This window comes from Stenella coeruleoalba, assembly GCF_951394435.1.
Source record: "Stenella coeruleoalba genome assembly, chromosome: 7".
In the NCBI taxonomy this organism is placed as follows: domain Eukaryota; kingdom Metazoa; phylum Chordata; class Mammalia; order Artiodactyla; family Delphinidae; genus Stenella; species Stenella coeruleoalba.
Window position 1 is genome coordinate 53,166,075 of NC_137153.1, and position 25,278 is coordinate 53,191,352.

General features: G+C 39.8%; 3 protein-coding genes and 1 pseudogene across 6 annotated transcripts in view; 2 read left to right on the plus strand and 2 right to left on the minus strand.

Moving 5' to 3' along the window:
• LOC307188701 (uncharacterized protein) overlaps positions 1 to 13,360 on the minus strand; it is an 85,101-nt gene extending 71,741 nt beyond the window's left edge. The window contains exons 1-4 of one of the 2 annotated variants that reach the window (XM_079926182.1): positions 11,876 to 13,360; positions 9,521 to 9,646; positions 9,201 to 9,390; positions 7,150 to 7,805 (exon numbers count right to left, since the gene is read on the minus strand). In XM_079926182.1, coding sequence (XP_079782308.1) covers positions 7,749 to 7,805; positions 9,201 to 9,390; positions 9,521 to 9,646; positions 11,876 to 11,889 — 387 coding nt within the window. In that variant the 5' untranslated portion in view covers positions 11,890 to 13,360 and the 3' untranslated portion in view covers positions 7,150 to 7,748. The remainder of the gene's footprint in view (positions 1 to 7,149; positions 7,806 to 9,200; positions 9,391 to 9,520; positions 9,647 to 11,875) is intronic. The other variant, XM_079926183.1, reaches the window with a different exon arrangement.
• Positions 3,465 to 4,058, plus strand: LOC307188704 (interferon alpha-1-like; the record flags this gene model as incomplete). Its single annotated transcript, XM_079926186.1, has 1 exon — positions 3,465 to 4,058. Exon 1 carries the CDS (start codon positions 3,489 to 3,491, stop codon positions 4,056 to 4,058), a length of 570 nt encoding a protein of 189 aa, XP_079782312.1. The 5' UTR covers positions 3,465 to 3,488.
• On the plus strand, positions 13,360 to 15,142 carry LOC307188692 (interferon omega-1-like; annotated as a pseudogene). The gene has a single exon. The product of its transcript is annotated as an interferon omega-1-like (transcript).
• A 78-nt stretch (positions 15,143 to 15,220) lies between these two features.
• On the minus strand, positions 15,221 to 21,266 carry LOC307188700 (uncharacterized protein). Of its 2 annotated transcripts, none has more exons than XM_079926181.1 (2): positions 20,648 to 21,266; positions 15,221 to 15,337 (listed from the first exon to the last, which is right to left on the minus strand). In XM_079926181.1, exons 1-2 carry the CDS (start codon positions 21,083 to 21,085, stop codon positions 15,329 to 15,331), a joined length of 447 nt encoding a protein of 148 aa, XP_079782307.1. In that variant the 5' UTR covers positions 21,086 to 21,266; the 3' UTR covers positions 15,221 to 15,328. The 2 variants fall into 2 exon arrangements, with proteins under 2 accessions (XP_079782307.1, XP_079782306.1); XM_079926180.1 differs by lacking the exon at positions 15,221 to 15,337 and adding an exon at positions 16,512 to 16,616.
• Positions 21,267 to 25,278: the final 4,012 nt, after the last annotated feature.

Sequence of the window (25,278 nt, forward strand, 5' to 3'; positions counted from 1 at the left end):
CACACTGCACCAAAGAGTAGCCCCTGCTCGCCGCAACTACAGAAAGCCCGCGTGCAGCAACCAAGACCCAATGCAGCCATAAATAAATAAATAAATAAATAAATAAATAAATAAATAAGACCCAAACAGATGGAGAGATGTATTGATACCATGTCTTGGATTGGAAGAATCAATATTGTGCTAATGACTATACTACCCAAAGCAATCTACAGATTCAATGCAATCCCTATGAAATTGCCAATGGCATTTATCACAGAGTTAGAACAAAAAATTTTACAATTTATATGGAAACACAAAAGACCATGAAAAGCTAAGCAATACTGAGAAAGAAAAATGGAGCTGGAGGAATCAGGCTCCCTGACTTCAGACTGCACTACAAAGCTATAGTAATCAAAACCGTACGGTACTGGCCCCAAAACAGAAATATAGATCAATGGAACAGGATAGAAAGTCCAGAGTTAAACCCATGCACCTATGGTCACCTAATCTATGAAAAAGGAGGCAACAATATACAATGGAGAAAAGATAGTCTCTTTAATAAGTGGTGCTGGGAAAATTGGACAGCTACATGTAAAAGAATGAAATTAGAACACTCCCTAACACCATACACAAAAAATAAACTCAAAATGGATTAGAGACCTAAATGTAAGACTGGACACTCTAAAACTCTTAGAGGAAAACATAGGCAGAACACTCTATGACATAAGTCACAGCAAGATTCTTTTTGACCCACCTCCTAGAGAAATGGAAATAAAAACAGAAATAAACAAATGGGACCTAATTAAACTTAAAAGCTTTTACACAGCAAAGGAAATCATAAACGAAATGAAAAAATCACCCTCAGAATGGGAGAAAATATTTGTGAACGAGGCAACTGACAAGGGATTAATCTCCAAAATATACAAACAGCTCATGCAGCTCAATAACAAAAAAACAAACAACCCAATCAAAAAATGGGTGGAAGGAACTTCCCTGGTGGCGCAGTGGCTAAGAATCTGCCTGCCAATGCAGGGGACATGGGTTCAATCTCTGGTCTGGGAAGATCCCACATGTCGCAGAGCAACTAAGCCCGTGAGCCACAACTACTGAGCCTGCGTTCCACAACTACGAAAGCCTGTGCGCCTAGATCCCATGCTCCACAACAAGAGAAACCACTGCAATGAGAAGCCCATGCACTGCAACAAAGAATAGCCCCCGCTCACTGCACCTAGAGAAAGCCAGCACACGGCAACAAAGACCCAACACAGCCAAAAAATAAATTAAATAAATTTATATTTTAAGAAAGCTTTAAAAAATGGGCAGAATATCTAAATAGACATTTCTCCAAAGAAGATATGCAGATGGCCAAAGAGCACATGATGCTCAGCATCACTAATTATTAGAGAAATGCAAATCAAAACTACAAAGAAGTATCACTTCACACTGGTCAGAATGGCCTTCATCAAAAAACCTACAATAAATGCTGGAGACAGTGTGGAGAAAAGGGAACCCTCTTGCACTGTTGGTGGGAATGTAAACTGATACAGCCACTAGGGGGAACAGTATGGAGGTTCCTTAAAAAATTAAAAATAGGGACTTCCCTGGTGGTCCAGCAGTTAAGACTCCGCACTCCCAATGCAGGTGGCCTGGGTTCAATCCCTGGTCAGGGAACTAGATCCTGCATACCACAACTAAGAGTCTGCATGGCGCAACAAAAAGATCCCGTATGCTGCAACTAAAGATCCCGCATGCTGCAACTAAGACCCGGCTCAGCCAAATAAATAAATAATTTTTAAAAACCCTAAAAATAGAACTACCATATGACCCAGCAATCCCACTCCTGGGCATATACCCGAAGAAAACCATAATTCAAAAAGATACATGCACCCCAATGTTCACAGCAGCACTATTTACAATAGCCAGGACCTGGAAGCAACCTAAATGTCCATCAACAGATGAATGGATAAAGAAGATGTGGTATATATATACAGTGGAATATTAGCCATAAAAAGGAACAAAATTATGCCATTGGCAGAGATGTGGATGGACCTAGAGACTGTCATACAGAGTGAAGTAAGTCAGAAAGAAAAAAACAAATAGCGTATAATATTGCTCATATGTGGATCTAGAAAAATGGTACAGACGAACTTATCTGTAAAGCAGAAATAGAGACACAGATACAGAGAACAAACTTATGGATACCAAGGGGGGAAAAAGGGGGTAGGATGAATTGGGAGATTGGAATGGATATATATACACTACTACGTATAAAATAGATAAGTAATGAGAAACTACTGTATAGCACAGGGAACTCTACTCAGTGATCTGTGGTGACCTAAATGGGAAGGATACCCAAAAAAGAGAGGATATATGTATAACTGATTCACTTTGCTGTACAGCAGAAACTAACACAACACGGTAAAGCAACTATACTCCAATAAAAAGTAATTAAAAAATAGAGAAAAAAGGGAAGAAAAGATACATGCACCCCAATGTTCATTGTAGCACTATTTCCAATAGCCAGGACATGGAAGCAACCTAAATGTCCATTGACAGAGGAATGGATAAAGAAAATGTAGTACATATATATATAATGGAATATTATTTAGCCATAAAAAAGAACGAAATAATGCCATTTGCAGCAACATGGATGGACCCAGAGATGGTCATACTGAGTGAAATAAGTCAGACAGAGAAAGATAAATATCATATATCGCTTATATGTGGAATCTATAAAAAGGGTACAAATGAACTTATCTACAAAACAGAAACAGAGTGACAGATGAAGAAAACAAACTTATGGGTACCAGGGGGTAAGAGGGGGAGGGATAAACTGGGAGATTGGGATTGACATATACACACTACTATATACAAAATAGATAAATAATAAGGATCTACTTTGTAGCACAGGGAACTCTCCTCAATACTCTATAATGACCTATATGGGAAAAGAATCTAAAAAAGAGTGGATATACGTATGTATAAATGATTCACTTTGCTGTACACCTGAAACTAACACAACACTTTAAACCAACTCTACTCCGACAAAAATTTTTTAAAACTTCAATAGCTTAAAAAAAAAATTCAATAGCTTTAAAACTTTTTGTCATTCTTAATCCTGCAGTGAATACAAAGAGTAAGCTTTGCACTTTTTGTATGTACAGAGTAGAGATATCCATGGAGTACATAAATACATACACAGGACATATGTGTTATCAAAATTTAATGTTGCGGAGGCAATTAGGAAAAACTATCTAAGAAGGCTCTGTGGGCAGGGGCAGAGGCAATAATGGAAAAAAATATTTGCGAAACACTGCCCTAACCCATTTGGAGAGTGCAAAATGAAAAGCAAAAACAGAAGTAGAAAGTCACAAGAAATATTCAGAAAATGGAAATGAATACATTCTTATTAAAGACCCAAGCCTGAAGGAAGGTCTTCAGAGAACCTAGAGAGCAGGGTTCACAGAGTCCCCACCTCAGCCAGGCCGGCAGCATCTGCAGGATCCCCGATGGCCCCAACCTTGTCCTTACTCCTGGCCCTGGTGCTGCTCAGCTGCCACTCCAACTGCTCTCTGGGCTGCGACCTGCCTCAGACCCACAGCCTGGCTAACACGAGGGCCCTGATGCTCCTGCAACAGATGAGGAGAATCTCCCCCTTCTCCTGCCTGAAGGACAGAAATGACTTTGGATTCCCCCAGGAGGAGTTTGGAGGCAACCAGTTCCAGAAGGCTCAAGCCATCGCTGTCATCCATGAGATGATCCAGCAGACCTTCCAGCTCTTCAGCACAGAGGGCTCGGCTGCCGCTTGGGATGAGACCCTCCTGGACAAGTTCTGCACTGCACTTTATCAGCAGCTCACTGACCTGCAAGCCTGTCTGATGCAGGAGGCGGGGCTGGAAGGGACTCCCCTGCTCAAGGAGGACTCCATCCTGGCTGTGAGGAAATACTTCCACAGAATCACTGTCTATCTGCAAGAGAAGAAGTACAGCCCTTGTGCCTGGGAGATTGTCAGAGCAGAAGTCATGAGATCCTTCTCTTCATCAACAAACTTGCAAGAAAGACTCAGGAGGAAGGAATGACACACACCTGGTTCAACACCGAAATGATTCTCACTGCCTAACAAGACCACACTTCCACCTGTGCTGCCATGTCAAAGACTCTCATTTCTGCTCTCATCATGCCCTGAATTGAATTAATTTATCAAGTGTTTTCAGGAATATTAAGCAACATGATGTTCTACTCTACAGGCACTCGTCCCTCATAGATGCCCATGCTGATCTATCTACTTACTTATCTACTTAAATATTTATTTATCTATTTTAATATTTATTTCACTATTTATAAAGATTTAAATTATTTTTATTTACATAATATTATGTGCATGTATACACTGTGGTTAAGAGAAGAAATATATACTTTGTATTAACTCAGTTTATGAGTTTTCTTTGTTCATTAAATTCTTACTAGAGAAAACTTCATTTGTTTATTCTTTAAAAAAGAAACACCAAGCCTGAATGTGCAAAATGATTAAAGAATGTGTTACAATTCCTTGACCATCATTATGATTCTCACATTAGAAATAAAAATAGACTAACTCTAGCCAGGTTTTGTGTTGCCCTCAGGACACAGACATGAACATAACTAATCCAATCTTGCTTTTTATAACTTTGATTTTTTTTAAGGAGAGTAACCTAAAAACAATAATTAATTCATATTTCAATTAAATTTTATTACTTATTTTAAAAATAGTTCTGATTTGTAGTAGAAATGAATATCAGTTAGGTTGAATGCTACAATGAGAGGGAGAAAAATGGAATTCCCCCAGTAGAAGGTGGATCAAGCCATGTGAGGATACAAAAATAAAAGCAGTAGATATTACCTATAGTTAACTAGTAGGCATTTCAGTGCAAATGTCCATTGGATACTGGAGATGGCAATTTACAAGCAATCCCACGAAGTGTAAAGCATGGAACTGAAGAAGTGATCAAATGTGAGGACAGTATAGAATGAGAAAAGGACTTAAAATTGAGTCCTATGACCTTAACTTTAAAAGGGAGGGAACACCACAAAGGAAGCGGACCTGGAATGGCCATATGTTAACAAGAGAGAATGGTGAGAAGACCGTGTTTGAAAAGACTGAAACTGCTTAGAAGACTCAATGCATTCATGAAATCATAGATGGAAAATGCTCCCTACATTGGGAAAAGAGATGGCATTGGCCACTTAGTGAGAGCTTGTTTGGTAGACTTAATCAGCAGAAGGTGAAGAGAAGGTGGAAGGATGAGTAAAAGAAGGTAATGACAATATACATAGAAAACAGGTTTGAGATATTTGCCATCTGAATTGGAGGAGAGAAAGGAGGTCCTACGCAAGGCTGGGACCTAGAGTAGAAGGTGGCTCATTTTATTCTCTGCATGGTTTTACCTTTCTGAAACATTTTTGCCTCAGAAGAAATTTCATGGATTTGATGTATTGTAACTCATAATCATATTTAATATTTTATTTACTTTAAAACATGACATATTTAATTATTCACAAGGATAATTTATCATCATTTTGATTAACATTATATTGATTGTCAGTAAGCTGCTCTGTAGATTGAAATCATCCACTACATGGGAAACAGATGGCACTGACCTTAGTGAGAGCTGATTTGGTGGGATTAATCAGCAGAAACCATACTGGAGTAGGTGGAAGAGTGACAAGAGAAGAGAAGAACTCCCACTGTCATTGTTTCACCTGGGGAGTCACTTTACTTCTTTCACTCTCATCATAGTCAGGTTTGTATCTGTTTTCACTTTACTTCAGTGCATCAAATGCAATGACGCTTCCCAAGAAAGTTGAATGGAGAAGGAAATTAGTGATGTATTGAACATTATGGAAAATCATAATGTTTCCGTTTATGTTTCCGTTTTTACTTTCCTATTAAGCAACTAACCTCAAGTTGAAACAGGAAGTAATTCAGTAGTAGCAAGACAACCTTTGCCAAGAAAAATATGAACTGAAAAAGAATGTATAACATTACAAAGACTCTGACACCAGGAAAGCAAAGAAGGCTAACTTTATCTAGCATCCTAGGCCCTAAATTTTCACCACCCTACATCTTCATTGTGAGATGGAGAATGATGAACCAAGAGGCTCAGTAGAAATCTACTGAGTCATCTAATGATGGTTACTAATTACTTCAATATAAGGTTCTGATGTGAGGTCAACAGAAGCTTCTAATGGGAGGTCTGATGGAAAATCCAATACTCTGTTAATAATTATTTGGAGTAACTGTTATGAACTCTGTGCTAATGATACAATGGTGAACAAGATGCAGACCTGTCTCCTATAGTGGTTATTTGCCAAACAGGTCTAATAAATCTATTTTCAAGAAAACCAATCCTGGGCTGCCCTGCTGATGCAGTGGTTAAGAATCTGCCTGCCAATGCAGGGCACACGGTTCAAGCCCTGGTCCAGGAAGATCCCACATGCTGCGGAGCAACTAAGCCCGTATGCCACAACTGCTGAGCCTGTGCTCTAGAGCCTGCATGCCACAATTACTGAAGCCTGTGCACCTAGAGCCTGTTCTCCGCAACAAGAGAAGCCACCGCAATGAGAAGCCCGCGCACCGCAAAGAAGAGTAGCCCCCGCTCGCCGCAACTAAAGAAAGCCCATGCACAGCAACGAAGACCCAAGGCAACCAAACATAAAGAAATAAATAAATTAATTAAAAAAAAAAAAGAAGCCCAATCCTGAAGGATAAGCCAGCTTGGCCGATATGGAAAATAAAGACGGTAGAAACAGAGTCCAGGACTAGAAGTAAACACAGCCAACCTCTTAGCAAGATAAATGTAAATACTCATCTAATGGTCAATTTACCTCAGTTCCTTTTATCCTGTACATCACGTTCAACTTTTAAAGAAACTTACCATACTAAAAGGTGAAAAACACAGTTTGAAGTGATAGGGCAAATATCAGAAACAGTCTCAGATACAGTAGAAATTTAGGAATTATCAGACCAGGAGTTCAAAATAACAGTGATTAAAGTGCGAAAGGCTCTAATGTATTCACCTATTTTATTCTACTTTATCTCAGTCAAACTATGTATGGTACTTAAAATAGTTTTGCTTGTATAATATCACGTTCAACTTTATAATGTATTCAAATATAATAAAATATGCTTACCTTTATCTTTTTTCAAATTATTTTCTTGTTTAATTTATGAAAATCTTCCCCAGATGACAGCCTGCATTGGTTTATTCTTACAAAAAGAAATAGCTTAAATTCTCAAAGCATAGTGAAAAATGGATGATGAATTTTTTTTTTTTTTTTTTGCTGTGTTGGGTCTTCATTGGTATGCACAGGCTTTCTCTAGTTACGGCGAGCGGGGGCTACCCTTCGTTGTGGTGCGCAGGCTTCTCATTGCAGTGGCTTCTCTTGTTGCGGAGCACAGGCTCTCGGCACGCAGGCTTCAGCAGTTGCAGCGAGTGGGCTCCACAGTTGCGGTGCGCGGGTTCTAGGGTGCACAGGCTTCAGTAGTTGTGGCTCGCAGGCTCAGTATTTGTGCCTTGTGGGCTCTAGAACTCAGGTTCAGTAGCTGTGGCACACGGGCTTAGTTGCTCCATGGCATGTGGGATCTTCCTGGACCAGGGATCAAACCCGTGTCCCCTGTATTGGCAGGCAGATTCTTAACCACTGCGCCACCAGGGAAGTCCTGTATGATGAATTCTACTCATCATTCACTTGTTTCAGTAGGTTATATTTTACAACTTCATATTTCTATATCAGATATATAATAGTTCCACGAATAAAGAGGTGAAAAAAGCAAATGCCAAAGAGTTCTGTTTGGAAAAGAAAGAGGTATAAAAACAGTAATCATGCTAAAATTATTTCAATTAAGTTTCCTGTTACAATGAGAGATAACGGAAACGGGATTCTCTCACTAGCATCTGGAATGAGGCTTTTCAAGAAGGCAGATGTATTCTATAAAGTGCTCTACAAACATCTAAAGACAGATTTCCCATTGGTGGATGCATATGCAGATCTGGAATCTACAACAACGTACATCATGGAGATATTAATTTGTGTTTGTTGCATATTTGAAAATCAAGATATGGTAAGGATGTCATTACTTATGAGTAGGATGTAGAATGAGAAGAGGACCTAAAGCTTATGAGGACCTTCAACTTTTAAGACTGAGAAAGAGAAGGAGAGGCTGCCAAGGACACAGAGATGGAGTAGCGAGTGCAGTTAGGAGTCAGCGAGGGAACAACGATCTTCAGGAAACACTGAAGAAGGAAACCAAGGGTTTGAGAATTAAACAGGATGAAATTTAAATAATTATTTATATGTGAGATAGGATTCTGCATTGAATGTAGATTCTGCCAGGACATGTGTGTGATCCTGGAGAATCACGTAACTTCCCTGAGCCTCAGTTTCCTCAAATATAAAGTAAATGAAAATATTCCTAGAGTTGTTGTGGTATTAGACAAACTGGAACATTAAAGAGCCTTTAGCAGAATATCATCCACTGAGTGAAGGCTAACAGGTAGTGCCTATCTTCTTATTTTTTCATACAGATCTAAATGGGAATAATGAATTCTCCTCTCCCTCTCTCTGTCACTGACTGCAAAACACTGACAGCCTAAAAAACAGAACTGGGAAAAACTGTTTCATCAATTGTATGTAATTTTATGCATAATAATATAATAATACATATCTATGCTACATACTTATGAATATATAGTATAAGGTATACGATATATATAAAATTCTATTTATCTATCTGCTGATTCTGATACATGGCATAACTCTCCTTCATCTCTGCTTTCCTGGATCCCATTTTTTCATTTTTCAAATACCATAATCATTTACTTTCTCCCAGTGTAGAAATCCAGTGTACTCTCCCCATTCACTCTGCATTCAGCTGTACTGCCCATTCATACAGCTGTTTCTTTCTCCATTAGGGTTTCTGGCTGTCAATTTCCCCTTAAGACTACAAAGCCACCAATGGAAAGCAGAAGCTGAGTGAAAGTTCTAGGTTTGTCAGAAACTCTCATATGACTCCACACTCTCCGCCTGCCAAGCACTGCAGGTCCAGACTGTCCAGACTCCCAGAGAAACACAGTAAATAGATGGCACCCTGCCCAACACTGAACAGTGGTGGAGAATCCAGGAGCTCACCTGTGCCTCTATTTGCACACTTCCACGTGCTGACTGCACTAGGAGGAACTCACCTGGTTCAGGACTCTTATTTGCTCAAAAAGCCCAAAGCGCAGGAAACATGGAGTTGAAAGGCAGCAGCAGCTTGAGAACTTGGAAGGAGAACAGAGATGTTTAAAGCGTTCACTGGAACAGCGGCAGGTCCTCAGGACATGGAAGAACACAGATGAGATGCACTGAGGCAAGTGCTTCTCCAGAACATTCCTTTTCAGAGAAGAAAAGAATGAGGTGCATGAGATAGCACAGAGTTCTCCCATAAGGATGTGGCCACTAGCAGTGTCCCCAGCACTGATACCACAGCAGCCTGCGGAGTCTTGGAAGGGACGAGGGTTACCTCAGTGCCAGCTGCAAACTTGTTTTGTCCTTAGGACCCAGCAAGTAATCACAGAGCAGGGAAGGATATTCCTGGGGACAATGCAATCCAAGGAATTTCTTACATTCCATCATGATGTCTTTGCCCCTTTGAAAGACAAACAAAACAAAATATGCTTGAATAGAAGGGACACAGGCAGGGATTTTAATATATTTAGCAACAACTGGGGTAGAGCCTTTCCAGCAGGGCAGGTATCAGTAACATGCACACTGGAATGTCACAATTTCTAAAAGCAACAAAGAGCTAAGTGGAAATTCATTTATTTAATTTAGGCACTTTGGAAAGAGGACACTGATGGATCATCTTTCTGTTCTTTCCAGTTGGTGCATACAGCACTGAATAGGTACTTCTAAAGTCAGAAGGACATTTAGAGGTTTGGGAAACTTCCTAAGGATTAGGGTCCTAAAACAAGCAGAAACCATTCCTATATTACTGCTAAAAATATCATTTTATTAACAAATGATTTTTAAAATATTTTTATTTCAATTCTTCAGTATTATGATGTTTTAATGGGCTGAGGCTAGAAATTTAAATAAAGACAACTATACAAGGCCATGAGGGTGACTCTGGAGTTCAAGCCAGACTCTCCCTGCTAAGGAGCCCATTAAAAACCTTCACTGCTTCTGTCTAAGAAGCGCATATGCGCTTCTGTCTTGGTCATACCCATATCTTAACCAATAGTTGGAACAATAGAGTAGAGATCCTTCCCTGGACTCTATCAGTAGACAAACGGATGTCCAGCCTGGACTGTAGGTGAGAAATGGAGGTGTCTTCATTGAGAATGAGAACAGGCTGACCTGAGGAGGTCTCCTGGGAAATCAGTGAGGTCCTTGTCGACTGAAAACAAACCACAACATGAGAGCTGAGAGTTCATTTTTTTTGAGGACTTACTGAGGACTATAGCCTGGAGGACAGCCTTTCAGCTCTGACGAACTGCCCCAAGGACGTAAGGGCGACGTCAGTATATACTGGTGATTTTGGTGAGGGAGGTACATGCAATCAAGGACACAACTTGGTAGAAGTTTGCTGCTAGTTATGAGGAACAGATGTCTCTGTTAATGATTTTAGGGCTTTTTACATACGGAGAACATGCAAGAAATTGCGTTTATTAAATTTTCTTGGGAAATTATTTAACGACCTACTGGCCTGTTCTGTCAGTTTTCCCAGAGCACAGCGTGCCTCGTTCTTCATCTCCACCCTGAACTCCTAACAGGGCACGCTGGGGTCAGGGACTACAGTGACTAGTGACTTCATTCTTGTAGAGCCGGATGGCGAGTGACTTTTTAGTTGTTATCCTGAAGAAGAAATGTCAGAGCTCATATGGATAGAAATCGTTAGGTGCTTTTACTTTGTTCTTAAACTCACAAGAAAACTCAAGAGTTAAAAATACATAGATTCCAGAAGTCTGCTGTTCTTGGATTAATAAAGCTATTTACTGTATTTCGTTGAAGAAATAACTCATAAAATCTTAGACTTGTTCCTTCAATTGGCAGAAAAATCCACTCCTTTCTAACTGTTTAATAAGGATTTTGCCTATTTTTGCTTAGAACTTAAAGTCAGCTCGGTTGACAGACCACACCCTGTGTAGCCCTCCAAAACAAGCGACAGCAATCCTTTGGCATCTGAAGTGGAATTAAGGGTACTTTGTCATCTCGCTATCTTCCCTCTGATGATTTAGTTGGTTCTTAAATATCATGTTCTTTTCCACCCTTCACTTTCTTTACTGGGCTCTTTCAGACAAATCACAGAAAAGCCCCTCACTAAGGTTTGCCCTTGTATCTATGGTACGTTTGGAATAGTTCATCCGTCCAGATTGATATTTGTCTCCAGCTGTATAAGTGAGTGTGATCGAAATAGGGTTACTGAGAGGACCAAGTTAACAGAACTTAGAAAGTGGCTAGTTCCTTATAAGCAAGCAATAAAATTCGGTTGTTACTTTTTTTTTTTTCAACATATTCCCTACATCTCTCAGCAAAGACTCTGTTTCTCCCTTTTTTTTTCTTAATATTTATTTATTTTGGCTGCACCAGGTCTTAGTTGCAACATGCGGGATCTTTTTTGAGGCATGCAGGATCTTTAGTTGTGGTATGTGGACTCTTAGTTGTGGCATGCATGTGGGATCTACTTCCCCAATCAGGGATTGAACCCGGGCCCCCTGCACTGGAAGCTCGGAGTCTTACCCACTGGACCATCAGGGAAGTCCCCAGTTGCTACTTTTATATGACGATTACTATCCAGATTAAGATCAGTATCATTTGGCATCATCTAATTCCCTTCCTTTTAATTCTAGTGTTCTCAAAGCACTCTTCGTATTACCTGAATGGATTCATCAACTAGACAGATGCTCAGCAAGGCTGATCTCCACGATCCTGCCACAGAGGGTTAGTGTTCTAGCCATTGGGTTCTGGTTGCCAGTTGCTTGTGAGCTGATCGGTGTGACTTCTTCCCTCTTTCTTCAAAAATAATCACATATCGATTAAATGAAAGAAAAATCAGGTGCCTGGTCTTGCAAAGCTGAAGGCAGTCCGTTAACCCAGGACTCGGTCTTCTTTGAGTTTCTGGCAGAAGCAGCCATTTTCCAGACTTTCTGTTATTCATATTGGCTTTTATCCTGCCCCAACAATGCTGTATTAAATTTTGCTAACTTAGAATATGTCATTGTGTCTGTGGAAAATCACTTCCCTTCTTTCACATTCGTGAATTTCACCTTACATTAGTTTCCTTTTCACCCACAAAATAATTGTGGAATTTTACTTTCTAAGAAAGTAGCAATGAGAAACAAAAAATTTAAAGCATTGAAAGAGATAGAGACCGCAGCCCCTCTGCCTTTTTTACTTCCCTGTATTGCTCTTACCTCACCATGAATTAGAACTAACGAGGAGCAGCAAGACAAATTTTGCCCAATAAGTCACTAAGTGAATATAATTTATAAAAAACTTTAAAACTTTAAATGTAGAATCGCACACAAGTAGAGGAAAGAAGGCGATTTCTCTCTGACCTAATCCTGGGCCTCGCTGCCCTGCATTCTCAGAGGGAGACAGAGACAGAGGAAGGGAGAAGCCCACTGGCATCAACTGACTGAATGAACAACTGAACCTCACTGGTTTCTGTGACATAAGCTTTAATGAGAGACAACACCATCGTTGAATTCTCTGCCCCCAGCTCAGAAATTCTGAATGTAACAAGTGTTCACTAGTTTTAGTAAAAGAGTTGAATAATAAAATTTGTATTTGGTAAAATAAAAATTATTTGTTTACTCAGGGTGAAATGATTAGAATTGGGTAACTCCTCCACCTCCTTAGAGAAAACACACTTTTGCTCTTAGCATCTGAGGGCTGCTGACACTTCTGATACGGGTCAGGAGAAGAGGAGGTCACCACTGAGGACTAAGGTCCTTCACAAAAACACTCCAGGGGCAAGGGTGAGGGTCCTGGAAGATGAATTATTTTCCCAACAATAAACAAATCCCTCCACAGAAAGGAGATTTTAAAGTCCTCGGGATGTGGTGAGCCTGCCCTCAGGCAGGGAGTCCAGGTTAGGAAGGGGACTCTGTCACTCTAGAGGAGAGGGTGTGACTAGATGTGATCTCTCCCTTGTGACTGAGGTGCTGCTGGGGAAATACAATTTTCTTGGAATTAGGACCTCAACACCCATATTCTCTGAAAAGAACCAGTATTCCCGGTGGGAGTATTGGCCCAGCCTGTGGAGGACTAGGTCTCCAGTAAGAAAATGGTGGAAAGAAAGGGTACTAGTACTAACCTTGTGGTCCCCTGAAGCATAACTACATGGACATGTATGAATGTGAAGGAAGAGAAACATTAAAAAGCTCATTCACTTATAATCATCAGCCTCTGCTATGAAACCGCTCTTTGGCTTCAAAGAGCTTAAATGCCAGAGGTGGTCTAGTAAATCCCTAAAAAAGTACAGAAACCATAGGGCTGAGGAAGCCTGCCTTTCTATATAAAGTAAGGCAGTAAAAATGGAGACTAAGGTCATGGCTAAAAATTTGTTCCTGGAACAGAGAAAAGCAATATTTATGCATGAGAAGGAGAGAGAGAATGTACTTACATACCTGTAGCATTTCTGACTTTAACACAAAGACATTTCTCATTTGATTAATAAATATCCATTTGGATGGGCACATCAGAAGTTATTGGGAAAAGTGCAAAATTAATAGTTTAGATTGATAACATCTTAGACACTGAGAATACATAAATGAAACCCAAAAAAGGAAGTAAAAGTGACAGAAATGTTTAGAAAATGAAAATTACTGTGTTCCCTATTTAATGGCCTTGCTTAGAAAGAATGTCACCAGAGAACCTACCCCCAAGGCTCCCCCAGACGCCCGTCTCAGCCAGGCCAGCAGCAGCCTCATTTGCCCCATGGCCTTCGTGCTCTCTCTACTGACCGCCCTGGTGATGTTCAGCTACGGCCCTGGTGGATCTCTGGGCTGCGACCTGTCTCACAACCACGTGCGGATTAGCAGGAAGAACTTCATGCTTCTGGGCCAGATGCGGAGAATCTCCCCTCGCTTCTGTCTGAAGGACAGAAAAGACTTCGGTTTCCCCCAGGACATGGTGGATGGCAGCCAGCTCCCGAAGGCCCAGGCCACCTCTGTCCTCCACGAGATGCTCCAGCAGGTCTTCCGCCTCTTCCACACAGAGCGCTCCTCTGCCGCCTGGGACACCTCCCTCCTGGACAAACTCTGCACTGGACTCCATCAGCAGCTGGAGGACCTGGACGCCTGCTTGGTGCAGGCGATGGAAGATGAAGAAACTGCCCTGGGAGTGATGGGCCCTACACTGGCTGTGAAGAGGTACTTCCAGGGAATCCATCTCTACCTGAAAGAGAAGAAATACAGTGACTGTGCCTGGGAAATTGTCAGAGTGGAAATCATGAGATCCTTGTATTCATCAACCAACTTGCAAGAAAGGATAAGAATTATGGATGGAGACCTGGGGTCACCTTGAAATGTTTCTCATTGGCTAAGATGCCATATCACCCTTGCACATACGTGTTTGGTCATTTCAGAAGGCTCTTATTTCAACTTTAATCACAGAATTTATTGTATTAATTCAGCTGATACTTTGTCAGCAATAATACACAAGTATATGTTAAAATTATTAAGCCCTAAGGGCATCAGTCCTTAAGAGATGACTGCCCTGATGTTATTTATTGTTTACTTACTTATATTTATATATTTATTCTTGTATCTTATTTATATTTTAATGTAAAAGATATTTTTATGTGTACACTGTATTAAAATTTAGAAAATATATTCACCTATTTTACTAAATTTGCATTTTGTTTTATTTTTTTCAATTCTTATGAAAGAAAACATGAGTTTTTTTTTTTATTCTGAAAACCTAAATCCTTATTTTTTCTATATGAATCGATCTCCAAATAGTATTTGTCCATTTTGTCCTTTGAAACAGTCCTACCACTATCAGGAAATGCTTGTCAAAAGGTGGCATTCCATGGAATTGAGGGAAGTCCTGGAAATTATGGAGAATGGTTAGTCCTGATGTCATAGGTGTAACTGATCTATACCACCAGGAAAGAGTGGTCGGTGCAAATACCTGTGGGAAGGAGTCATCTCCACGAGGGAAGTTGGTGACATATGGTGTTGACTGGCCAATCCTGGCACCTTCCTCTCACCTTCTCCTCGGTCCTGCTTTACTGAACCATTCATCCCTTATACATAACTTCAGTCCCTCCAACTCACTGACCAGCCACACAGCTGCTCTGGTTCTGTGCAGGTTTCCAGCTTCAAGGTTTCTGTTAGAGTGAAAGCCACAGGAAGAGAGCACAGTTAAAGGAGAGTTCTAGGATTTTCAAAACGTCTGTGAGAAGGAGCCAGGGTTCATGGCACTGGATCCCAGCTCTTCTATTAATAGAAGTGTGACCTTGACAAATAACACAAACACTAAGCTCCCTAGTTTTCTCATCTTTAATATGGGGACAATAGTAATATTTTTTCATAGGATTATTCTCAGGATTCAATGAGTAAATATACACAAGAGGCATAAAAGTGTGTCTGTCAGAAATAATCAGGACTGTTAGAGTCACAGAGTGGCTACCATCAGGGAGGTGAAGGAGAGCTGCTCTGAGGTAGCAACTGGAAGGCAACATAAGAAACATGCTAGGTCCTGGGCAAAATCTATTACTTTTAACTTGGGTGCTAGTTTCACAGTGTATTCAGTGTGTGAAATTTCCTTGTGCTGTATGCTGAAGATACTTGCATTTTCTGTGTATTATACTTCTAAAAGATTTCCTAGGAATTAGTAAACCTTTTTTAAGAAAGAACGATCAGTAGAAGATACTTTGATTTACCTTAAAAGTGAGTAAAATGGAAACAATAGAGATCTCATATCAATGCAGATAGTCACATGCATTTTTCATTAATACTGTTTGTTGCTTTTTTAGTATGAGAAAGATAAAAAATAGCTTCTGAACTGGTTTTGGTTTTTGGTCTTTCAGCAGCAATGCAGAGGCAGGAAGAAAAAAGCAGGAGTTATGAAATGTAAAGTTTTGCTCTCCAATCCTGGGCTCTCCCAGGTTTAATCTTAGTCTCTTTTCCATAAAGTCCCAGGTCCATAATTGCTGGCAATGTCACATCCTAGAGCCGGTCCTTCCCAGGATTTAGTGCTTTCAGAGGAGAGACTTCTACAAGTGTCATGCAGGTGTCTTATACCCAAGTAAGAGTCTTTCTCTGAAGAAGGTGCCATCAGTCAACTATATTGCTCAAAATACATACACATTGCAAATACATACCGCCAATTCTCCACGATAAAATGGCTATGTTGATCCATATTCAAGAGCATATAAGTTTATATGTGCTCCCACACATTATCCAAAACACAATCTTATCATTCTTTTCAGTTTTTGCCAACCTGATAGGTGACAGATAGCATCTAGTAGCAACCATTAGTTGTCGTTTTCCTAACTGATGGTCGCTGTTATCAGTCACAGTCTAGTCAGAAAAACAGAAAAATTTCCTCCAGCCTTCTAGTCCATCTCTTGCAACTTGTATGGAAGAACTTTAGAAGAAAAAAATCTGCTGGCAAAGGAGAAATGTAGTCAAAAGAACTGGAGCCCCAGCATCACAGAGCAGAGTTGAGAAGGATAGCTGTGGAGCTGAGGCTTTAGCTTCAAGACCAGCACACTAAGATAGGTGACAGTGTCCACTGGAAATTCAAGTTTCCTCCGTGAATTTCCTTTTTTTAAAAAAAAATTTTATTCATTTATTTATTTTTGGCTGCGTTGGGTCTCCGTTGCTGCACGTGGGCCTTCTCTAGTTGTGGCGAGCGGGGGCTATTCTTCGTTGCGGTGCGCGGGCTTCTCCTTGCAGTGGCTTCTCTTGTTGCAGAGCACGGGCTCTGGTGTGCGGGCTTCAGTAGTTGTGGCACATGGGCTCGGTAGCGTGGCTTGTGGGCTCTAGAGCGCAGGCTCAGTAGTTGTGGTGCACGGGCTTAGTTGCTCCGTGGCGTGTGGGATCTTCCCGGACCAGGGCTTGAACCCGTGTCCCCTGCACTGGCAGGCGGATTCTTAACCACTGCACCACCAGGGAAGTCCCCATGAGTTTCCTATCCATACACAATGCACCTACTGCTCTTGCATTGACACTTTTTCACCTCTTTAAAGAAATTCATTATTCATTTTTTATACAAACTTTGTGTTATAAAAGTAGAAGACACATAGTCTGTCATGCCCTAAACTGGATCCCAGAAGCCACACTCACATTGTGCTCCTCCCATTTCACTGGCTGCCCATTCTGAGTTTCATTCGTGACACAAACATTGGTGCCTTTCCTGTGTTCTGTGCCCAGAATTCTTTCCAGTTTAAACTCATGAAATAAGTCCTGATCTAATCTAGTTTCAGGGATTGAAAAACAATCGTGATACTCACGTCTTCCAAAGCTAAGTTCTGGAATGACATACCCAACTGCCTATTTGACAGCTGGTATCTAGTAATCATCTCACATTTACGTTATTCAAAATTAACTCTCCTTAAAAAATAAATAAATAAAATAATAACAAGAACCCGTCCTTTCTCATTGTTCTCTAATCAGTTAATGGCAACTCTGCATTTCCAGGTTCTCAGGTTAAAGTACATGACATCATTCTCTGCTCCTCTCTCACAACCAGTCTGAGTGCAATCAAAGTTTTACACCACTGAGGTTTTTCATCCAAGAACTTGGTAAAGCTCTGCATTCTGAACACAAGACTTCTTCAATCTACTGAATTATATTAATAGCTATGCTGTAATCATCCTTGAATTATTAAATCCTACTTATATGATTTATTAATCATTAACATGCCTATTTATTTTACTGATATTTTATTTGTTATGCATCCATAGTTGTTTTTTTAATCTGAATTTCTTTTCTTATTGAACCCATTTAAAATCCTTGAACCAGGAGTTTATTTCTCTTGAAAAAGAAGGTGGATGACTTTTCACTTTATCCCATGATGTGTTAAAAATATTCTAACATATTTATAGGTGTTTTCTGACAAAAATATTTTAACACATTTATTGGTGTTTTCTGACATGCTTGCTATTCTACCAGTTCTTTAAGATACTTCCCTGAAGAATTTGCCTGCTAATTCTAAAAGCTAAAGGCTGAAAGTGACCCTAAGAAAGAGTGGGAAGGCCTTTAATTATTGTGAAAACTCCTCCCTGCACCTTTTCAGGTTATTTATCTCTGTAAATATTACCTTTAAATCCAGCCTACATTCCTCTGTCTCCCTTGACTATTAAGACACTTACATGCACGTCACTCACATTTTATAAATCAAACATAATAAATCAAATGTCAATATGCAGATATAAGCTAGAAGCTTGATATTTGACTATTTGCAACGTGTCAAAGCATCTCATCTAATCCCAGCACATCATTTATTTACCACCATAGACTGAGGTTTGGCTGAGATTTGAACATGGGGTTACAAACCCTACTGTAATGAGCCAGAGTTAATTAATTAAAATTGACTCCCCAAAATCCTACCATGGTTTCTACGTTTCATGTAAGACATTTAAGCTTTTATTACTCTAATAATTTCCTATGCTCCTGTACTTTTCAGGATCAAGGTCTTGCCCTTTACTTTCAACCCCTCTCCCCACCCTTCCCTGTGCACATACTCACCCAAGGCCTTGTAACTGAGAGTCACTTAAATGTTTGTGATTTACTCCCCAGAGTAGAAGCACTTCTACACTTCTTATTCCCACCCAGTATCCTGCACAATGTTAGGGATATTACTGGTCCTCAGGGTTGTTCATAAAAGTGATAAATGTAATAAGCTTAACATAGTTGTGCCAGTAAATCTGTTTGAAAACTATAGTTTTCCTCCATTTTCTCTTGTGGGTTACTCTTGTCTTCTCAGGTGACCAGTAAATTTGTTAGCCAGGCATCTCCTTAGTCTTCCTTCAACCTCCTGCATGATTTAGATCAACTGTTTCCTTTTTCCTATTGTACAGTTTTTCTCAGCTTTAAAATAGGGATAATGAGAATACCATACTCCATTGAACGTACCATCTTATGTTATATGCTCTATTTAATGAGAATACAACTCATAACTGTTATCATAACTGAGTACATTTTATAACCAGAGACATATACACATAGTTATGATAGTTGTTACTGTGACGGGTGTACACAAGGTGTAAAAACCATTATTTCATGCTCACCCAAAAGATGATTATGGCACATTTGTGCCTTGCTCAGCTCATAACCTGGTTATGCAAAAATTCTACCTCTGTGAATTAAAATAGGGTTATCTTTTTTAGCATTGTACAAAGCATACACACAAATTTTTAAATTCTACTCGCAAATGAAATATCCTCATGGCTGTACCAAACACTCGATTAAAAATACCTATGGATCTCTAGTGGGCATCAAAACAAAATGCAATCAGTGCATTGGCACAGAAGTTATGTATTTAGTAGAAAATGTTATATTAAGTTTAAATCTACACTATGCCGAAATTAAAAGCATCTTGATACAGATTACAAAGTTTTATGTAACGTATCCATATGAGATGACATTCTGAAGAAGTTAATAAAATTCTACAATGAAAAACCGTGACTATAATAAAGCTGAATGTTTAATAGAAGACACTTGCTTAAAACAAATGAGAGGGGACTTCCCTGGTGGTGCAGTGGTTAAGAATCCGCCTGCCAATGCAGGAGACGTGGGTTTGATCTCTGGTCCGGGAAGATCCCACATGCCACGGAACAACTAAGTCCGTGCATGCACCACAACTACTGAAGCCTGTGAGCCCTAGAGCCTGTGTGCCGCAATACTGAGCCCACGCACCACAACTACTGAAGCCTGCTAGATTTAGGGCCCGTGTGTGGCAACTACTGAGCCCGCATGCTGCAATTACTGAAGCCTATGCACCTAGCCGTGCTCTGCCAACAAAAGAAGCCACCACAATGAGAAGCCCGTTCGCTGCAACTAGAGAAAGCCTGTGCACAGCAAGAAGACCCAATGCAGCCAAAAAACAAAAAAGAAACAAACAAAAAAACCCCAAGTAAAACAAATGAGAGGACCAAAAGATTCTGTAACTTTAGATTAATTATTAAAGACAGTTACTGGGTCATAAGAGATTGCCAAATACGGCCTTCTCTCAATTGAAATGAGATAAGCAAAGAAGTAATTCTGAAAATATTACTGATGATTTTGCTTCCATTGAAGCCAGGAACTTATAATAAAGTCTTCTTTTGGCATAAATAAAATATTTAGACAGTGTGAGTTTAATACTTTTAAATTTAAAAATATTTTTTCAACAACATAAACATTGGACGAGAAATTAACCATTTACATTAAAGGTTAATTAATTTCACATTCTCCCTTTCCCACGAGGCTCCTTTAAGTCTCAGCCTTGTCCCCAAGTCTTCCCACTGGAGGGTCCCAATATCTAGTAGCTTCCCTTCCAGAATGTAGATGCGTTTACCCTTTCCCCGATTTCCTTTCTCCCTAGAAAAGTGTGTTAATCTGAACACATACCACGACATGCTCTGATTTCGAGCCGTCAATCCCTGCATAAATGGGCACCGGCGTCAACCGGTCTGGCTAAAAGCTCCTACCAGGAAGGGAAGGATGGACGCAGAGGCAGGTGCAGAAAATGAAGACTGCGAAGCCGCGGCAAAGCTCCCCTCCGCAGTCAGGCCCGAAAAGGAAGTTTCCTCTCTGCTCTCGCGGCCCCACGCGCTCCCTGGGCCCCGGCGGCGCCTTTCCGGGGCCGGGGCTCCTGCAGACGGCGACTCGCCGGTTCTTCCCGCGGGCGCTGCGCCGGAGTTAGCGGAGCTGGATCCGGAAGCGGGTCCCGCTGGGTGGGCGGTGCCCGTCGGTCCTTTGGGGCGAGTTCGGGCGCCCCATCCCGGCCGCTGCGGCGCAGCGAAGGCAGCTTTGAGGGCTTTGCCTTGCGGAGGACCTGAGCTCCCTTTCACGGTGGTCCAGGTGAAGCGCTGAATTTCTGGACTCCTGATCTCGCTGCTGATGGCCGTGGGGATGCTCTGCTCCATCCCTCACATTTTACCCGTTAGTATACATCGTCTTATATTCTTCCAATCATTTCCCATATTCATGTAAGTTGGTAGCGTTAAGTATTTGTTGCCTGAATCCACTAGAGCTTTGGTGTTGTCTACAGAGGACTCGTTGAAATGTTTGTAATCCAATCTGGTGCAGGGGTCAAAACTCTCAAGGGTCTTGTCTAGCACGCAGCTCATAAATTTATGGTGAGAATTAACTGAACAATCTATATGAATCATCCTTGGACAATTAAATATGATTTTTAAAAAATTTTTATTATAGTTGATTTACAATATAGTGTTAGTTTCAGGTATAGAGCAAAGTGATTCAGTTATACACGTACATATATTCATTCTTTTTCAGATTCTTATATAGGTTATTACAGAATATTGAGTAGAGTTCCCTGTGCTAAATATGATTATTTTAAAATAATTAGAATTATTAATTTTGTTGATCACATTTAAGGCTATCAGAAATAATTACCAGTTGATAATTTCATTTTGTTTATTATGTAAAATAATCAGGACACTTTGTAATTTGGTCAACGCATCTACAAATTTGTAGGTGGACGATAAACTTATGAAAATATAGAGAATTTGTAACAGCGAAGTATGAGACGACAAAGGAATATCAATGTTATGAGAAAAGTATAGGGCTTTCCCGAAAATAAGTTATGGTTCAATACATGCCGTTTGCACAGATGTCTAAGGTGTGGATAGGGAGGTGGAATTTGGAATATGACCTACTAGGTTGTGAAACCTGGACTTACCATTTACTTATTAGATTGTTTTATACACATAAACTCTTAGCAGGTGACTCTTGGAAACGAGAATATTAGAATATTAACAACTCAGTTTCAACTATGTTGGAAAGATTAAGTGAGTCCTCTATAAGGGCTAAGGAATTTGTAGTTGCTGTCATCATCATTTTTGATAAAGACTGAAAGTCTGTAGAATTTGTCTGGCAGGTCCTTGGTAATCATGTTCACAGTAGCATTGTAACATTTAATTAATAATCAGTACAGGTTTTAATGTGCCATTAAAAGTAAGGGCAGCATCAAGGAAGGTGTTCTTTATCCTCAAATAAATGTCAAGATGAAATACATTCTAATGAATCCTTGCCATAAACACAATACCTTCAGATCTTCTTATCACCGCTTTACAGACTGAATGTGTGTGTGTATCCAAAATTCATATACGGAAACCCTACCCCTCAATGTGATGGTATTACGAGATGGGATATTTAGGAGGTTATTAGGAGTAGATGAGGTTATGAGGGTGAACCCTCATGAATGGGATTAATGCCTTCATGAGACTCACAAGACAGTTTGCTTCCTCTCTTTGCTCTCCACCATGTGAGCATACAAAGAGAAGCTGGCAGTATGCAACCTAGAAGAGGGCTCTCACCAGAACTCAACAGTGCTGGCATGCTGATCTCAGACTTCCAGGCGACAGACTTTGACAAATAAAACTCTGCCATTTATAAGCCACCCAGTCTCTGGTACCTTTTTAGAGCAGCCTGAACTAAGATGCACGACATCAGTCATTTAGCTCATATAATACACTAGTTAGATTGTGTCTAAATAGTTCAAGTTCAAATCATACCTGACAGGGAGTATTGATGAGAGAAAGGAAACAGCAAGAAGTAAAATGAGGCTACAAGAAAGAATACGCTTTGTCTGGTTCCTCCCAAGGGATAATCCCAAATAAATATCTAAAATAATTTTTACTGTAATTTATTATTTGAAAAAAGTTTGGATTTTTTTAAAACCATTTAACCAATTGTTCCCTAACCATGGCTTGGTCTTAATATTTGCATCAACCATTCCTTTAATTAGTAACCAGTCAGAAAGGGGGCAGTGAAATTAGCCAATTTGCTTAACTTCAAGTACCAGTGAAAGTCAGTGAACTTCAGTATCTTGAGAATCAAAATATTTTTTCTTTAATTCCTGAGTTTTCCTGTCAACTTGTTAATGAAGAAGAGAACCTACTTGTTTCCAGGTTCTGAATTGTTTTTCTTTTATTTTCTTATTATCTTTGAATATGCCAGGAAAAAGATATTTTAAAAATTTAATCTGCTCAGGGACAAATATTAAGGCAGGAAGTCATTTTGCCTGGTTTCTTAGTAAACCGATATATAATTGAATCCAAAAGTGGATGTGTAATATCTATCAGACAGGGGCTAATAAGGAAAGACAGGATTTACTGGTGAATCCAAATTCATTAAATGTTTAAACATTTTTTGATTTTATACTTTGTAATATACTGGTTTGAAGATCTGTAGTACAATATATTTCTATACAAGTTTAAAATTATTATAAATGTTTAGACATATATAATATTTAATCAATATATGATTGTCATAAGTATCAAACAAAATGTTTCTCTGAGTTTATTAATTCATGGTGTTAATAATAAATCCTAGCTACTAATTATCCAAATGCTCTTATTGACATGACAAGGAAAATTTTGTTTTTCCTGTATCAAACAGCTGTATTTTAAAAAATTATTCAGAAGATAATATTTTTTTAAAAGTGTTCAAATTTATTTAAATATTTCATTAAGCAGATTTTTAACACCATCATGCTTGGCATAGAACTGATTGGCCTGAGAAGAGAGATGGACATTTAGCCTATCTCCATTCCCACTTCCATTCTCACATTTAGACCACATATCACTTCATAAAAGAAAAAAGAAAGTACCTCTTACTCATCCCAAGCCTCACCACGGTTCACTGAACCAGGGTGAAAAACCTCTGTGAGAGCAAACAGAGTGAGAATTCCAGAAGGTTTAGCTTTTGGGAGAGATTCCCTTGATGCAAAGCAGAGAAGGCCTTAGTACAATAAGATGCTTATGCTTTATCAGTTACCTCCTCTCTCTGCTGTATCAACATTTTCCTTTTTACTGTCTAGTTTTGATCAATATTAATATGCTTAATTTTTATCTTCTTCATCCTAAATATGCCCATTTCTTAATAACCACCTGTAGGTTATTATCTTGCTTCTGTCATTCTGTTCACATCCAAACATCTTGAGCATTCTCTGCAATATCCGTCCCTAACTTCACATGCACCTCATTTTTCCAGTTGTTATAATTTGGCTTCAGCCTCCCTGTTCTCCCTGTTCTCCTGCTCAGCCAAGATTTATAATAAGCTACATGTTACTGAGATCAGAGATCGCTGTCAGGCAGCCTCAGCTGACATCTCAGAAGCATTGGACACTTGTTACCACACCCTCCATCTTAAGGTCTGATGCTCATCTGGTCTCCGTGTCACCACCATCCTCTGCTTTTCTGCCCCTCCTCCTCTCCTTCCTTTGTTGACTGCTCCCTCTCATCTTAGGGAATTGGTGTTCCTCAAAATTCCGTGCTAGTCCCACACTTCATCCTCTCTGCACATACACTCTCAACCTCCCAAATAGTTCCAAATGTCCTCTCTATGATTGTGACCTCCATATGCATGTCTTTCCCCAGGGTCACATCTCCAAACACTTGTTCCTCTCCAAGCACTTATATGTACCTGCTACCCTAGAATATTTCCACATAATATGTCCAAAATTGACCATTAGTTAATTACCTGGCTAACTCCTACAGACCCTTGAGATGCCAGATCACCAACTGCTTCCTCTGGAAGCTTTCCTTGACCCATGCAATCCCACATGCTCCCAGTATCCTATTTTCTCCCTGTCACCGTATTAGCATTCCTTTAATTGAATCTCCACTGCTATAACCTGTCATAGTGCCTTATGCGTCTCCTTCACAGCCCTGAAAAGGGTTCCTACCTAATTTCTTACTGTTTAATGCCTGTCTTCTCTGACAGAATGCTCCACTAGGAAAGTAATATCTTTCTTTTATTGGCCAATAGATTCACAAACACAAGAAAATTACTGGGAGCAGAGATACTTCAAAATATTTTCAAAATCAATGAAACGAACAAAACTATTTACATTCCTTTTGGATTTTAAGGCAGATTAAAGGTTTAAGGACACTTCCTATCTCTTTAAGAGTATGAGAAGACCTAACATTTAAAACACACCATTTGTGGTAAAGATGATCTTATTTGCAAAGCAGAAGTAGAGACACAGATGCAGAGAAAATGTATGGATACCAAGGGGGGAGGGGAAGTAGGAGGAATTGGGAGTTGGGATTGACATATATACACTATTGATACTATGTATAAAATAGATAAC

What these genes read in the sequence shown, in the direction of transcription:
- LOC307188700 (XM_079926180.1), bottom strand. Translation starts at nt 21,085, where the DNA reads ATGGAGCAGAGCATCCCCACGGCCATCAGCAGCGAGATCAGGAGTCCA.